Source organism: Hylobates moloch, unplaced genomic scaffold (assembly GCF_009828535.3).
Source record: "Hylobates moloch isolate HMO894 unplaced genomic scaffold, HMol_V3 SCAFFOLD_18, whole genome shotgun sequence".
In the NCBI taxonomy this organism is placed as follows: domain Eukaryota; kingdom Metazoa; phylum Chordata; class Mammalia; order Primates; family Hylobatidae; genus Hylobates; species Hylobates moloch.
The window spans coordinates 8,822,435-8,837,902 of record NW_026652293.1 but is presented as its reverse complement, the minus strand read 5'-3'; the positions used below and the strand labels follow the sequence as shown (position 1 = coordinate 8,837,902).

Below are 15,468 nucleotides of genomic sequence, written 5' to 3'. Positions count from 1 at the left end.
TACGTCTGATTCATTGAACTTTCTTGTCCTGCTAACACATAGCACTTGACAGAGGGGGGCAACTAAGGTTGTCAGAGATGATCAAGAGGCATTTGTCATTGGACCTTTAAGGCCAACATGGTTGAGGCATTGCCATCTCCTGTTGTCTGCTAGCTGACCATATTTCCCCAGAAACCCATGAGCCCACTCTGAGCCACAGCTTACGAGAGCAGGAGAGGACTGACTGTCCCTGGGCAAGAAGTCAGATGAGCCGGCGAGGGAAGCTGTTCCTGAATCCACACAGATATGAGCTTTAGCATATGGACTCTGAGTTTGATCAGGCATTAGGTCAGACCCCACTCTGAAGATCAGGGCGAATAACCAATGCTCTCCAGGGATCTCTGCCTCCATGATGAAAGAGGGTGTCTCATGATAAGATGAGACAGTCATCTGCCACCATTTAGAGTTTCATCTAGTAATCACTGTTGTCTTAGAGTCTTCCTGTCTCTACTTCTCCAGGGAAGGAAATTAGGCACCCTCTTTGAGAACAGTGGCTCTCAAAGCCACCAGCTCTATTATCCTTCCTAAATTTTCATATGAGTTCCTCCTGCTGCAATTGACTGCATTTCTTCATAACCTTTCCTTTAGGGCCAGCCATCTCATTCCTTAATGATCCTGTGTCCCCCCAAATCTTCTTCAAATTTTCCATGCCTTTAAGAATCCAACTGAGGTGCCTTTAGAGCTGCTGAATTCCCTCCTCAGCCTCTTTTTTTCCACCTTGGGCCTGAGTTTTTTTTTAATATCCACTGAGGAGAGATGGGATCTTAGCTGAGACAGTGAGAATAGTAAAACATAGTGGAAGAGTTTCACCAGAGCAGCTCACTAAGACAAAAATATCTTTCTCCTTTACCTCTTTTGCCCTTGCGTTTTCTTTGGTTTGAATAAGAAAGATATTCCTGAAGCTGACTGTCAGAAGTAGGAACAAGTGGGATGCCCATCTTTAGACAGAGAGGCAATGTAGAGTGGGTGGAAAGCACAAGTTTTTGGTGCTAAATAATACAGAATCCAAAACATAACTAGCTTGTAATCTTGGGCAAGTCTGTTGACTTCACTGAGCTTCAGTTGCCTCTGCTGAAAATGGGGATACAACCCTCCAGGTTCGCTGCGAGGATTAAGCATAAATGGTGGTGTGGATAGAGCTGTCAGCACAGTGCATGGTCCCTAGCAAGCTTTCACTGAATGGTGGCCCTGATTATGACCTCCGACTTTTAGGATGCTCTTCCCTTTTTTTGAACTTTGGCTTGTTTCCAGTAGCTTCTCCTTCTTTAAGATAATTCTATTGTTGCTAGCCCACATCCTACAAATGCAATATTGCTATAACCTTTTTATAGTCACAGCTACAACGTGTCAAGGCACCCACAGCAGGACTCTGTGCTAAATTTCCCTCCTTCCCATCATTATTGCTTTGCTGGGTCGTGTGTGCTCGTGGTGTCGCGTATTATGGTGTAAATTAAATGTCCATAGGGTCACAGATTGGTTTCTGCAGATTTCGTCCCAGTGTGGAAGGAGTATGACAACTTAGCTGGGACCTCTTCCACATAATCCCAGGGTTCCCAGCTCTGGACAGATTCACCAACCTGACAACAGAGCCTTCTGCCCTAGAATCTCCTTTCCTCATAGTGCCCCTGTGTCTTGGTTGTTTTGGTGATTCCGTGACGGTGGGTGGGAGGAAGCTGTTGGTATCAGCACTTCCTTGGTGCTGAGAATTGGATGCTACAAAAGTTATAGGTATAGATGATAACCAATTAACCACATAATGGATTAACCCCTTCAGTAGTCACTGTTGTAATGTGTGTGCTGGTGGGACAGATGAGGCATCTACAGAAAGAGAAATAATATGGGTTAAATTGCTGCCTTATTTTTTGTTCTCTTCTTCCCCTTCAATCCATTCACCTCATAAACCTTCACTGAACATTTGCCGTATGCCGTGTATTGTACCATCAGCCTCGTTACCCTCTGCATATGTTTCATCCTTTCTTCTTTTGACAAAAAGATAAAATAGAAGCAAACTCTATGAATTGCACTCCACCAGTGCTGAGGGAGAGAGTTGAGTGCCCCAGAACAGGAGCCCCACGGGTGCAGCCAGGCCCCAGCAAACCCAGCAAGCTCCTTTAGGAAGCACCAGTTACATCTGGATGAAGTCCCTCCGCACTCTCTCCTCACTCTACCAGCACCGATTAAACCCGGGATAAGTGTCTTCATCCTCACCCCAGGTGTCTCTGAGGCCTCCCAGCTCCTGGCAACTCTGCCTGCCCTCCACCTCTCCCTTGTCCAGCTGAGTCTAAGACCCCATTAAACCCATGGGTGGGCTCAGCTTCTATTTTTGTTTTGAGCCATTCTTGTGTACGATCATACACCTTGGCCGGGGGGTACTTCCTCCAGTTTCCCTTTTGCCTTGGGGTTTCTAGATGGAAAATTCTTTTTCTTTTCCCTTCCATCTTACCCATTCCCCTAGAGCTATATAAAGAGCTCTGGGGGAAGAGGTGAGGCTCGGGGAAGGTGGAATTCACTCTGTCATGTCCCTTCTACAGGGAAACAGCCATCCTGAAAATGCCAATCTCTGTGAGCCACCTGGCCTTCAAGACCTGCATGAATCTCATTGATTTCAGACCCATGACTGTTCTGGCCTAGTTGCATTATAGATCACCTCCTCCAACTTGGCGGCCACTTTTCTCCCACCCCCTCCCTGAGCAGCTCACATGTAATTACTACTCTCCTCCCCAGCTGTCTTCCCAAGTCATTAGTGAGGAGGCAGAATGGTCTTGGCCCCAGAGTGATTTCCTGTCATCTCTGCTCATTAACTCTCTCTCTGTGTTTGCTAAGCCATTAATAACTCTCCCTGCATTTCTGATTGTTTGTGCGGGCTTTGTGACTCCATCCCAGCACCTTGTTTTCAGGGTCCCAAAGAGCAGGTCCTGTGGACCCAGTACATGCCTTCTCTGCTTCCAGATCCCTGCCTGGGGAGAAGGACCGCTGCTGAGATGGCCTGCCCTGGGGGCCACACAGTGGCCTCTGGGATCCCAACACAAGCTGCTTGGGAGTAGATCTCGTACTGCTCAGACAGCCCTTCCCCATTCCAGGGAAGGGGAGATTCCCTGATCCCAAGGGAAGCTGGGCTCCTCCAGGCAGATCCCTTCAGAACCTAGAGCTTGTCTCTCTCATGCTGGTGGGGCTGAGGAGCCCCGAGCTTCCTAACACACCTCACTTAATGACGCCCAAGTCCTTGGGGTGGTTTCAGCTGGGAGGATCCGGCAGGGGCGGTGATGCCATTTCTCTCTAGCCTGACAGCGTTGGCCTAGTGGGGTCTGCCTTCTGGAAGGAGGCTCATGGGAGTTTGTTCTCTCCTGTTTCAGCCCGAGGAGTTGCAGAAAGAACACCAAGCTTCATGTATCCCCAGGGCACCGCGAGCAGCCAGATGGTGCTTCGTGGCATGGACCTCCTGCTGGAATGCATCGCCTCTGGGGTGTATGTGCAGTTTGCAGCCCCTCTTCTAGCCACCCTCAGGAGGATGGGGATGGGAGCTTGTTCATACTCTTGTTAATGCCACATTTAGTGCATACCAGTAGCACAGCAAAAAGAGAAGCTAACAGCCCCTAGTGAGCAGGGTGTTGCAAACCATAGTCATCTCCATCCTATTCTGGCCATCTCTGTCTTGGATAATGAAGAAAGAAGGTGATTAGGCATCCTGTATATGCGTTAGAATCTCGTGGGACCTTAGCCAAGCCTTCAGGCTCTCTGTGGCTGAGCATCCTCCTCTGTGCAGGAAAGATCACCTTTTAGAGGACATGCATCCTCCTGGGCCCAAGTATACTTTTAGGCCACCTGGGTGTCCCCAGCTGTATAGAAGAGGAGAAAGGCCACATTTAGTGATAACTTCTTTGTTTCCTGCTTGGCGCCTCTCCTAGCCCAACACCAGACATCGCATGGTACAAGAAAGGTGGGGACCTCCCATCTGATAAGGCCAAGTTTGAGAACTTTAATAAGGCCCTGCGTATCACCAATGTCTCTGAGGAAGACTCCGGGGAGTATTTCTGCCTGGCTTCCAACAAGATGGGCAGCATCCGGCACACGATCTCGGTGAGAGTAAAGGGTACGTTGTGTGTATTTCTCATTATGATTATGTTGCCAACCCTGAACACCATGCCCACTCTTCCCTCTGAGGGTGGTTGGGGGCAGAGTGAGTCGGGGAGACTTCCAGCCCACTGCTCAATGGCAATGGCGATCTGCCACGGATGGTGTCACTTGCTGGACGTGAGAGGGTGTGTGCATGCCCGTGCATGGGGCAGGGGGTGTTAAGGGAAGGAGATCCACCCTGACCATCACCCAACTCTCCTTGGTGCCAACGTTCCCTCAGCAGGTGAATTTCCTCCCACGGCCCATTTGGATCATTCCCAGAGCCTTTTTTTTTCCTTTTGTTTTGCATTCCCGTTCGTGATGTGTCGCGTGAGCCTGTGCTGTCTGTGTACCTATGCATGACGCTGTGCTGCTTTTTAAAACTGGGGAGTGGTCATGGCCAAAATTGCTTTTTTAAATCACTTCCTTCCCCCCAAAGCAAAGAGGGCCCACCTGAGTGATTGCAGGCACCAGAGCACACGTCATCATGGGTCCCAGCTGTGTGTGGCGGGCTGCACTGGTCACTGGCCTGGGGCTGTATGGATGGTTGAGATGATGATGTTCGAGATCAGAGTACAGAAACTTTCTTAGCATGCAGTCAGTTGATCTTATGACCTTAGCTTCAGCACCATACACAAACTAGGAAGTTCTTAGACTTTGAGGGGTAGGGGGTGAGTATCAAAATTGTTGATAATCTGATCTGAAAGGCTCACTTCTCAGAAAAATCCACATTTCCACATATTCACAAAATTGTCCAAACAACTGAACAAGGTGGCCAGCTGAGAACTGCTCTAGCTGGGCATGGTGGCTCATGCCTGTAATCCCAGCACTTTGGGAGGCCAAGGTGGGCGGATCATGAGGTCAGAAGATCGAGACCATCCTGGCCAAAATGATGAAACCCCATCTCTACTAAAAATACAAAAATTAGCTGGGCATGATGAGGCATGCCTGTAATCTCAGCTACTCAAGAGGCTGAGACAGGAGAATTGCTTGAACCTGGGAGGCAGAAGTTGCAGTGAGCCGAGATCGTGCCACTGCACCCCAGCCTGGCGACAGAGCGAGACTCTGTCTCAAAAAAAAAAAAAGAGCTACTCTAACCAAAGTTCAATGCCTAAAGAAATGTTCACTAGGCTTTTCCTAAATGGTCTGATCTTGCAAAACAGAGATCCAGAGGGACCAACTCAGTGCCCACTTTACCACCTTCCCTGGCAGTGGAGCCATTGGATGCACACCTCAAACACTGGTGACCTCTAGAAGCATTTGCCACCCAGGCCTCCTGTCAGGATTCTGATTTAGTAGGTCTGAGACAGGCCCTAGCATCCCTTTTTTAAAAAAAGCTCTTCAGGGGATTCTAGTGAGCAGCCCCAGCCTAGAACTATTGTTCTGTGAACTCAAAATAGACAGATCAGCATCTGCGCAGCCAAGCCAGCCAGAAACAGGCTGGACCAAGTTATCCCCGTGAGGATGAGCCCTGGGGCAGGTGGTGAGCACCTGGTGCTGGGACTAAGGGGCTCCTGCCATACTAGAGGGAGACTGCTTGGCTCCTTCTGGCTGTCCCATGCCATCTAACTCCCCTGCCTATGTCTGTCTTGTCTTCCAGCTGCTCCCTACTGGCTGGACGAACCCAAGAACCTTATCCTGGCTCCTGGCGAGGATGGGAGACTGGTGTGTCGAGCCAATGGAAACCCCAAGCCCACTGTCCAGTGGATGGTGAATGGGGAACCTTTGCAATGTAAGTAGCGAGCTGTTGTCCCATCTGACTCTCATCTCTCTCCTGTCAAAGGCTTCAGATCCCCGTCACTGTAGCCAGTGCTGGTCACACTAGAAGTTCAGGAAAAGAGAAGCCCACTGGTGGCTGTTTCTCAGCCGTCCATCTCTTCAGACATCTCAAGAGGCAGGAAACCTACCCTCTCTTTGTGTGAGAGAACAGGGGGCCTGGAACTCTGTGGTCATATTCCCATGCTGAAGGGATTTCTGTTCCCTTGGGGTTTTTTAAATCTCTGCTTTCTCCCTCTGAACAACTTCAGAGCCCAGTTGATGGCCTAGGGACTGTGGCTGCATCTCTGGGTGATTGAGCTCTGAGTGATGGCTGGGGCTGGCAAGGTAGAGAAGAGCTCAGTAACCCATTGTTGGTTACTCAAGTTCCGCTCTCTGCTGAGGGCAAAAGAAGAAGCAGGGTTGTACAATAATGTGAAATATTATGGTTAGATATGAGGAAGAACTGTCCCCAGAAGAGCAGACGCACAGGTGCAGTTTATTGAGTATGCTGAGACTTTGGGGACATTTAGTCCTGCCCAGGTGGTTGGAGTAGATGACTCCAAGGCCCCTTATAATCAGTGGCCTTGGTTAAGTTTTCACATCATAGACTCTCTGGTTGCATTTACTTTTCAGAATGTCCTGTCCTTACTTTCTCTAAGTGGTCAGAGGAAATGTAAACGATGGTATCAACCAAATGGGGGAAAAGTAGATGGTGAGAACTCAGAATCTAACTCAAGAGCAGCAGCTGGTAGAAGCAGGTGGAGAGGGGGGACACAGGTAGAGGAGAGGGTAAGAATTTGCCTTTTTAGACATTTATTGTATGCCACATTCTGTGCTAGATGCTGCACCCCGTTGTTGCGTTACTCTCAAACATTTAAGGTAAGGAAATAAGGTTCTTCTCAGTGCAATTAGTTGCTCAAAATCGCACGGCTAGGAAGTGGTGAAGCTGTGGGTTGCCGTGAGTCTGCAATACAACTGCACCAGCTAGTACTGAACCTAGTTATCCCCAGTAAATGTTACTCCCCAGCTACAAGCAGCGATAAGGACACTGCCTGCCCTCTGCAGTTCTCTCTGTCTTAATAGGACTTTGGGGGTAAGCTAGGCAATTGCTCTAAACTTTACAGCACCATTCAATAAAGGCAGCCCGGGACTTGCAGCTGAGCCTCAGCCCTGGAAAGGTCACCTGTCACTCTCCCCAGGGAACATGTAAGGGGAGTGACGGGAAAAATTGGTTGCACAAGAATTTGCCAGGCAAGGAGGTGTACAGTTTCTGGCATTGCCTTCCTTGGTCCCTTTTCGCTGAGTGGGGACCTGGGCGTGGATGATAAGGGTGCTAACCTTGTCTTCCTTTCCCATCTGCTGATTCCCCGATTCCGGGCTCGGGCTGGCTATCTGTGGAGTGGTGCCTGCAGGGCGACTCCTGCATCCTCCGCTGACTTCCCCTGTAGGTCTGAGTGATCTTGAATGCATTCATGGACTCTGTAAGCTAAGTCATCAGCTTCCTAGTCCAGAAATCTTAGGAAGGAAAGTCACTTTCTAGTGGTTAAAGATGAGAAAAGTGGCAATTATTTACATTTCTAGAAAATGTTTGTTTTTACAGCTCATTATTGTTCTCTTATCTTAGCCTTCCTTAGAGTAGGGGAAAGGTGGAAGTGATTGTTCCCCATCTTACAGATGAAGGAAATGAGGCCCAGAAAGGTTTGTTGATTTACCCCAGATCCCAGAGTGAAGTGGACCCCCAGCCCTCTCCAGCCTCTGCTCTCTTCATCCCAAGCCAGCAGTACTAGAACTGTGGGCAAGAATATCCTCTCTCAGTTTAGGACACATTTTTGGGGAAGAGCTGTGAGCTTTGTCAAATACAAGGACTCATTCCATTTTCAAGAGGCATTGGCTTATGGGTTTAACTTTGTGAATGTTCGGAGCATGCTGTCTTCAGAGGATGGGAAGGTGGTAGGTTCTGTCTATTGTATACTGTTTTGTCCTTTTCAAAACACACTTAAATATGTGCACATTCGATTAAAATGATAATAACAGTATGTGTTAGACCCTCTGTTCATCACTTTGTACATGCATAAAATCTCAGGTTATCTTCACAAAAACCCCATGAGGTAATCTGTTATTCCCATTCTGCAGACAAGGAAACTGAAGCTCACAGAGATTGAATGATGCTGGTAGGAAGTGATGTGGTTAGAACCAAAACTCCTTTCTGTTTCCAAAGCTAATGCTCTCAACCACACCTGCCCAGTGGGTACGTAGGTCGAACAGGAATTCATATTCCATACTCTAGGCTAGATTAGAAATAAACCCCACAGGTTCAGAGAAGGGCTCAAGGTCACAGCCCAGCAGTGGTGAGGTCAGAAGCCCTGTCATCTGGCCCCCCACCTGGTGCTCCCCACGGCACCCCCTTGTTCCTGGGAGCCCTGGCCAGAGCCCCAAGTGCCCTTCACCCTGCCCTCCCCATCTCTCATGAGGAGCGTCTCTTTCTTGTCTGTAGCGGCACCACCTAACCCAAACCGTGAGGTGGCCGGAGACACCATCATCTTCCGGGACACCCAGATCAGCAGCAGGGCCGTGTACCAGTGCAACACCTCCAATGAGCATGGCTACCTGCTGGCCAACGCCTTCGTCAGTGTGCTGGGTGAGTGTGCCCTTCGCAGCCTGTCTCCCACTCCCCTCCACTACTGCGCAGTCGCCCTGGGGCTTGTTTATGTCATGGGGCACACTTTCTTCTCCGGGGATTGGCCAAGCTGGGTGAGGTAAGAGGATGGTGGATAGGGGAAACATGGAGACGGAAAAAAATTTGTAAGAGGGATGGAGGACTTAAAATTCACAAAGCTGGATGAGCAGATAGTTAATTCCATCAGAGCAGTCAATCTTAGTCTTCTCCCTCCCCTGATGAGATAGAGTGGGACTGTCCCATCTCCTTGGTGTATCCATCTTGACTTCCCCTGGGTTCGCAGCTGGATCTCATGGTGGAAAATGGTTCTGAGTATATTTGCTGCACCCCCTGGGCAGGGAGAGGGTGGTGGGAGGGGTAGCTAGGAAATGCCTTAGGGCTGTGGTGGGAGCAGCTATGGAACCTGCTGGATAATTTGGGGAGGCTCTTTGCAAAAGCTGGATTTGGATGTAGGGTAGGTTGAGGGCAGAGGAAGGAGTAAGCTTCTCCTTCCCCACCTAATCCTTAGGGGCTTCCTGAAGGAGGGAAGGTTGATAGGGGAAGGTGTCTCAGTGCTTGGGAAGCTGCTGTAAGCAGAAGGCATGCAGAGGTGAGACCGAGGGGGAAGAGATGGAAGAGTTAGACTCGGCACTCGAGATCGGTTCTCTGGGAATTTCAGATGTGCCTCCGCGGATGCTGTCACCCCGGAACCAGCTCATTCGAGTGATTCTTTACAACCGGACACGGCTGGACTGCCCTTTCTTTGGGTCTCCCATCCCCACACTGCGATGGTAAGTTCCAGGAGATCAGGCCTTCCACAGCAGGGGTCACCTGTCTCATCTTCTCCTTCCCATCTGGCACATAGTAGGTGTTCAGCAAGACCTGGGAATCTTAAAGGGTCAAAGCTGGGAGGAAGTTACCAGATCATCTGGATCAACCCCCTCATTGTGAAGAAGGGGAAGCTAAGACCTTGAGAGGGATGGAGGCTTACCAGGGCCACGTGGTGGTTAGAGGCAGACCCCCCGAGGCTCAGGGCTCCAGCCTCCTAGCATGGGGCTCCTTCCACATCCCCCATGGTCTCTCTTGATTGGCTACTGCCCCTGCCCTTGGGCTGGTCCTGTCTCAGGATGCTGTGTGTTCTGCTGCTCTGTTGTGAGGTTTAAGAATGGGCAAGGAAGCAACCTGGATGGTGGCAACTACCATGTTTATGAGAATGGCAGTCTGGAAATTAAGATGATCCGCAAAGAGGACCAAGGCATCTACACCTGTGTTGCCACCAACATCCTGGGCAAAGCTGAAAACCAAGTCCGCCTGGAGGTCAAAGGTAAAGGAGAGAGGGTTCGCCAGTGGGAGTTTGGAGAGGGACAAGGAGGCCGTGCTCACAGTTATCCACATGCAATATTCACATTGAAAATGCACCACACCTGGCCGGGCGCGGTGGCTCACGCTTGTAATCCCAGCACGTTGGGAGGCCGAGGCAGGCGGATCACGAGGTCAGGAGATCGAGACCACGGTGAAACCCTGCGTCTACTGAAAATACAAAAAATTGGTCGGGCGTGGTGGCGGGCGTCTGTAGTCCCAGCTACTCGGAGAGGCTGAGGCGGGAGAATGGCGTGAACCCAGGAGGCGGAGCTTGCAGTGAGCCGAGATTGTGCCACTGCACTCCAGCCTGGGCGACAGAGCGAGACTCCGTCTCAAAAAAAAAAAAGAAAGAAAATGCACCATACCTGTCTTTAATCTGGAGTGGGCTCCCCAGTGTGCACCTGTGGAGTCCTTTTAGGATCAGTGTGGTCCAAAGAGAATTAGGAAGGGAAACCTTTTGCTCACACCAACTCCCCACTACCACCCCAGAAATTACATCATATATTCCTGAGCCAGATGGCGAGGATTTGGGGCATTACCTGCTTTTGGGATTACCTACCCAGAACTCTGCTCCATTCATACTGTGGCATACTGTTTGTGCCCCGCTCCGTAGTTGGCATAAGGCCTCGAGGGCAGACATATGCTATTTTGTGGCCTCATGGGGATGCTGGGCAGAGAACAGGCCAGTGGTGAGTGCTCTGGGCTTCTCCACAGACCCCACCAGGATCTACCGGATGCCTGAGGACCAGGTGGCCAAAAGGGGCACCACGGTGCAGCTGGAGTGTCGGGTGAAGCACGACCCCTCCCTGAAACTCACTGTCTCCTGGCTGAAGGATGACGAGCCGCTCTATATTGGAAACAGGTTTCTCTTCCCCCTTTCCCCTTCCTAGTGCTAGTTTGAGGCGCATTTTCTTTTCCCTTGCTGTTGGTGATACATGGAAGAACACAGGGACAGGGAACTCGTGCCATGCATGTCACCAAGGAGCTTCTGCAGATGGGGTGATGGCCTCGGCAACTCCCCTGCTTCAGGGGAGACCCCCCCACCGACCCTGCGCAACCTCCCTCTCTCCCACCAGCTCCCTGCTTCTCTCTCCTACACCTCCTCTCTCTCCCTCTTCTCAGTCTCTTCACTTCTCCTCTCCCTGTCGCCCCTCACTTCGCCTCTTTTCCCTTTCATTTTTGCCCCTGTCTTCTCTTTTCCTCCTCCGCTGCATCCCAGGCTCCAGCCTTTCAGCCCTATTTGCAGTACCTCTAATCTTCAGCAGAGGGCAGGGTTGATCTGAGCCAGCTCTCAGCCCTGACTGAACCTGGCATGCTTTTACTACACCCATGCCTGCCCCGCTCCTCAGATCCTAATTTCATTGGTGTAGGACTTAGGACACTGGCAGTGTTTAAAGTCCCCTTGGGGGTTCCAATGTGCATCAGGGTTGAGAACTGCTGTTCCGAGCCTCCCTCCCCAGGGCTCACTTTGCTTTACCTTCTTCCATCTCGGGGGAGCAAAGTTGTGCAGGGCCCTGCAGTTGGACATGGTACCAGCGGTTTCTAGCCATCATTTGACTTTTTGCAGAGGGTGTTCCCCTCTGCAAACCTTCTGGCACTCAGTGCTGACAGCTCTACAGCCCCATCCTGCTCTGTGGCCTCCCCTCTCTATGGGAGACAGTTCCCAGGAGCTTGGTGTCAAGCTGGCCTGCGCCTGGGCGCAGAGGAGAGAAGTCTGGGCTGAAGACAGACAAAGCTACAAGTGTGAAAGGAGAAGGGATACCAACCTGCCTTTGGGGTCATGGACCTCCTGGTGCCCTAACCTGGGAGGGGTGCACAGCACAGTAAAGGCACAGAGGCAGGCACATGTACGGAATTCGAAGGTGGCAAATGTGCTTCACGGCCACTTGAGCTCCGCCCACTCTCTGTTCCCCTCCATCAAGTATGATGAATGCTCCAGGTGACCGTGAAGACCTCGCCTCTGTCAAAGCATTGAGAGGGAGCCTCATATCCCCCAGAAGGAGCTTCCCTTGCTCTCCTGACTCGAGAGCCCCTTCCAGGGAGAAAACACGAGCAGCACTGAGCACTCCCCTACCCCCTCCTCCCAACCCCTCCTTGCTACTTTTGCAGGATGAAGAAGGAAGACGACTCCCTGACCATCTTTGGTGTGGCAGAGCGGGACCAGGGCAGTTACACGTGTGTCGCCAGCACCGAGCTAGACCAAGACCTGGCCAAGGCCTACCTCACCGTGCTAGGTAATTGCCGCTGCTCACCCTGGCAGTGACTAGCCCCACCCCCTCCCCAGCAGCCAGAGAAGCAGTGGCCCGGGACAGTTCCAAGGGCAGCGCCTGCAGTCAATGGCCAGGTCAGGCGTGGTGATGTCTTCTTGCCTTGTGATGTCAAGGTTAGGGAGCTGCCAGTTTCAGAATAAGCTGTGCTGGACAGGTTACCTCCTGAGTGGAGTCATTAACTTTCCCACGTCTCAACTGAAAGGGGCCTGAGTGATATAGAGAAAGTGGAGAGGGGTTTCTTGTCATGATCATTTTACCTTTCTTACAGCTAACTCTACCACTAAGTCAATTAAAACAATCCATCCTTAAAGCAAGACTGAGTTTGTGTTTGTGCTTCCAATGACCTCCGCCAGCCTTCCTTTCCCTCCTGCCCCATTCCTGGGTTTTGGTGGCATTTCATCACGCGCTATGCGCTAAGCAAGATGATGCCGTGTCTTCCTGTCCTGCACCCAGGCTGGACTGTAAATACTAAGCTAACCCAAACCAAGAGGAAGGAGGCCTCTCCCTTCCAGGGAAGCAGGTCCTCTGTCACCTCTGCCTCCCCGTGGGTGCCCTACTGCCACTAACGTTGGTGCAGTGGAGACGCACAGTTGCAGGGAGGGTGGGCCCAGGCACGATAGTCACATTGGGATGGGAAGGAAACAGAGGTGCCACCCCCAGCTGTGGAGGAAACACAGATGGCCTCTGTAAGGGTAGGGAATTCCCCATGGAAGGACGGGGGACAGCCCTGCCTAGAACACCTCAGCCCAGGGGCAGCTGTTTAAGCCTCGGCTGCCGACCCCCATCCTTCTAGAACACCTTTAACGCTGGATAACCTGCTAACCTGGATAACCCATCTTACCTTTGCAGCTGATCAGGCCACTCCAACTAACCGTTTGGCTGCCCTGCCCAAAGGTAATTCCCACTAATCACAGTCCCCTGCCAGTGCCCTCTCTCGGCACCCAGGGTGTGGAGTCTGGGAGAAGGAAGCCGCTTTGGGAAAGGGTGACAGTGTGTAGGTTTGTGGGCAGCACTGCTGGCTACATGGGACCTCCTTTCAGTTGCCCACGTCCACCTCCCCAAGCCCAGGGCACGGCCCTAGGCTGGGCTTCCTGCTCCTTACGGGGTGAGCTTGGAAGTTCTCGGCTGCTGTTTTACCCCATCCTTGCCTCCAGCCACACTCATCGCTCCCTCAGGGTGGCCTGTCCTCCCAGCAGTCTTTCAGGTCCTGTTTGCAGGGAATGCAAAAGCCTGCTCCCTTCACATCACCTGGAAACTCATTGTTCAGCCTCCCTGCATCTACTGCTTTCTATCCATTTACCATCTACACACACATGCCACACACACGTGAACGTGGGCCTGTGGGACTCACCTTCCAAGTCCTTCTAGTGACCATCTGAAAGATGGAAATACCTGGTTCAGGGAGTCTAGATGGAGAGCAAATGTTGCCTACCCCTACCACTCAGTAGCCAGATGTCTTTATCCCAAGCCAGGATGGCACTTAGACCCACTAAAGCAGTCCCAGTGAGATTCATGCCCTAAAAAAGGTGCTGCCTTCACCCCTGTTCGCAAGCCTGCTAGGCTCCTGTCCTGCTGTCCATCAGTGAAATGCCTAGACCAAGTCTCCATCTCCTCCCTGGTCTGGTCCCGTCTCTTTGTTGCCCCCACTCCCCTAACCCATCTGCCCTGTTCAGCAGGCCAAGCCCTCTCCTGGGCTCCCATCTCCTCAGAGCCTTGGCACACAGGGTAGAGGACAATTAATGTGAGAAAATGGGACAGAATCCCACACTCCCTCATCAGCCTTCCTAAGTGTCGTGAGCATGGGTCTGATGACGGGTGGCATTCCTGAATGCTTGCACTCTCAGAAGATCCACCAAGAGGGGATGGCATTGGTCCCAGTTCTGTCTGCATAAGCCCCTTTATTTCCTTGTTTCACACCCATTGATATTCTTTGGTGGGAGGCGGGGGATGGGGGGCAGGGGCTAGGATTTCAGGAGTCTCCTCTTTGTTTTCCCTTGGGCCCCTGTGGGAAGGGAGTGGTCCCTGTGCTCACCCCTTAGGGCAGGCTGGGGTTGGATCCAGCTGGTAGCAAAGACCTAAGCCCATCAGGGAGCTGTCCAGGGCTAGGGCCATCACAAGGGTGGACCTGCTCTAACTCAGAAGCCCTGCGTGGTGTCTTCTGCCACCAGGACGGCCAGACCGGCCCCGGGACCTGGAGCTGACCGACCTGGCAGAGAGGAGCGTGCGGCTGACCTGGATTCCCGGGGATGCTAACAACAGCCCCATCACAGGTAGCTCAGGGCCCTGCTCCCCAAAGCTGGAAAAGAGGGATGGCAACACCCTTAAACCGAAGGCCTTTCCTGGTTTCCAGCCCCACTTCTGCCTCGCTTGATGTGTGTCCTGGGCTATCCTCAGAATGTAAAGAGGGCTTGGTGTCTCTTCCTGTGCCTTGGGAAGAATTCTCCCTGTGCCTTTGTGTGAGAGAGATTATAAAGATCAATGGAAGCCAAGAAGGAAGTGCTTTTAAAGAAGACCACTGCTAACTGAGCTCCCGAAACAGCTCTGTTTTCCTTGCCCACTCAGACTATGTCGTCCAGTTTGAAGAAGACCAGTTCCAACCTGGGGTCTGGCATGACCATTCCAAGTACCCCGGCAGCGTTAACTCAGCCGTCCTCCGGCTGTCCCCGTATGTCAACTACCAGTTCCGTGTCATTGCCATCAACGAGGTTGGGAGCAGCCACCCCAGCCTCCCGTCCGAGCGCTACCGAACCAGTGGAGCACGTGAGTACCCGAGGGCTGCCAGAGAAGGCTCCGGAACCCCGCACCCCAAACTCACACTGAGATCCCCCCATTCCCAGCCATGTGAACTTAGGTTACTTAACTCTCCAAGGCCTGGCGTCATCTGTGAAGCAGAGAGTAATAATAACACCTACATCACAGAGCTGTTGTGAACATTTGAGAATGTGTGTCAGGTACTTACTATGATGCCTGGCGTGTAGTAAGCACATGATAAATGCTAACTTCCATTTTTATTGTTAGTAATTCTTGATTATCTGCTTTAAAGGGGAGAGCTATGGCAAAGAGGTACAGCAGAAATACATAATTCAGTGTGAGAAATACATAAATTGGTATTACATCAGATTTCTTTTCCTAACACTCTTGGGTAATATTTGGATTTCTGAAATCACACCAGCTCATAGAGGGTAGAGATGCTGCCCAAAAAAAATGTTAAATGCCAGGGATAAGCCAGTCTGGTATGAAACACATTTAGTGGAGAATCCACAAAGGAGC

The 15,468-nt window shown here is 51.3% G+C and overlaps 1 protein-coding gene across 20 annotated transcripts in view; it reads left to right on the top strand.

Moving 5' to 3' along the window:
- Positions 1-15,468, top strand: part of NFASC (neurofascin) — a 203,470-nt gene that overhangs the window by 145,076 nt on the left and 42,926 nt on the right. For 14 of the 20 annotated variants that reach the window (XR_009210890.1, XM_032137191.2, XM_032137188.2 and 11 more), the window contains 11 exons: positions 3,393-3,504; positions 3,945-4,129; positions 5,753-5,884; positions 8,405-8,548; positions 9,246-9,357; positions 9,724-9,890; positions 10,643-10,790; positions 12,038-12,162; positions 13,048-13,092; positions 14,367-14,468; positions 14,761-14,958. Coding sequence is in view for 19 of the 20 variants with exons in the window: in XM_032137191.2 (XP_031993082.1) it covers positions 3,393-3,504; positions 3,945-4,129; positions 5,753-5,884; positions 8,405-8,548; positions 9,246-9,357; positions 9,724-9,890; positions 10,643-10,790; positions 12,038-12,162; positions 13,048-13,092; positions 14,367-14,468; positions 14,761-14,958 (1,470 nt within the window). In the remaining variant the exon portion in view is untranslated. The remainder of the gene's footprint in view (positions 1-3,392; positions 3,505-3,944; positions 4,130-5,752; positions 5,885-8,404; positions 8,549-9,245; positions 9,358-9,723; positions 9,891-10,642; positions 10,791-12,037; positions 12,163-13,047; positions 13,093-14,366; positions 14,469-14,760; positions 14,959-15,468) is intronic. The other 6 variants (XM_032137205.2, XM_032137201.2, XM_032137200.2 and 3 more) reach the window with 1 other exon arrangement.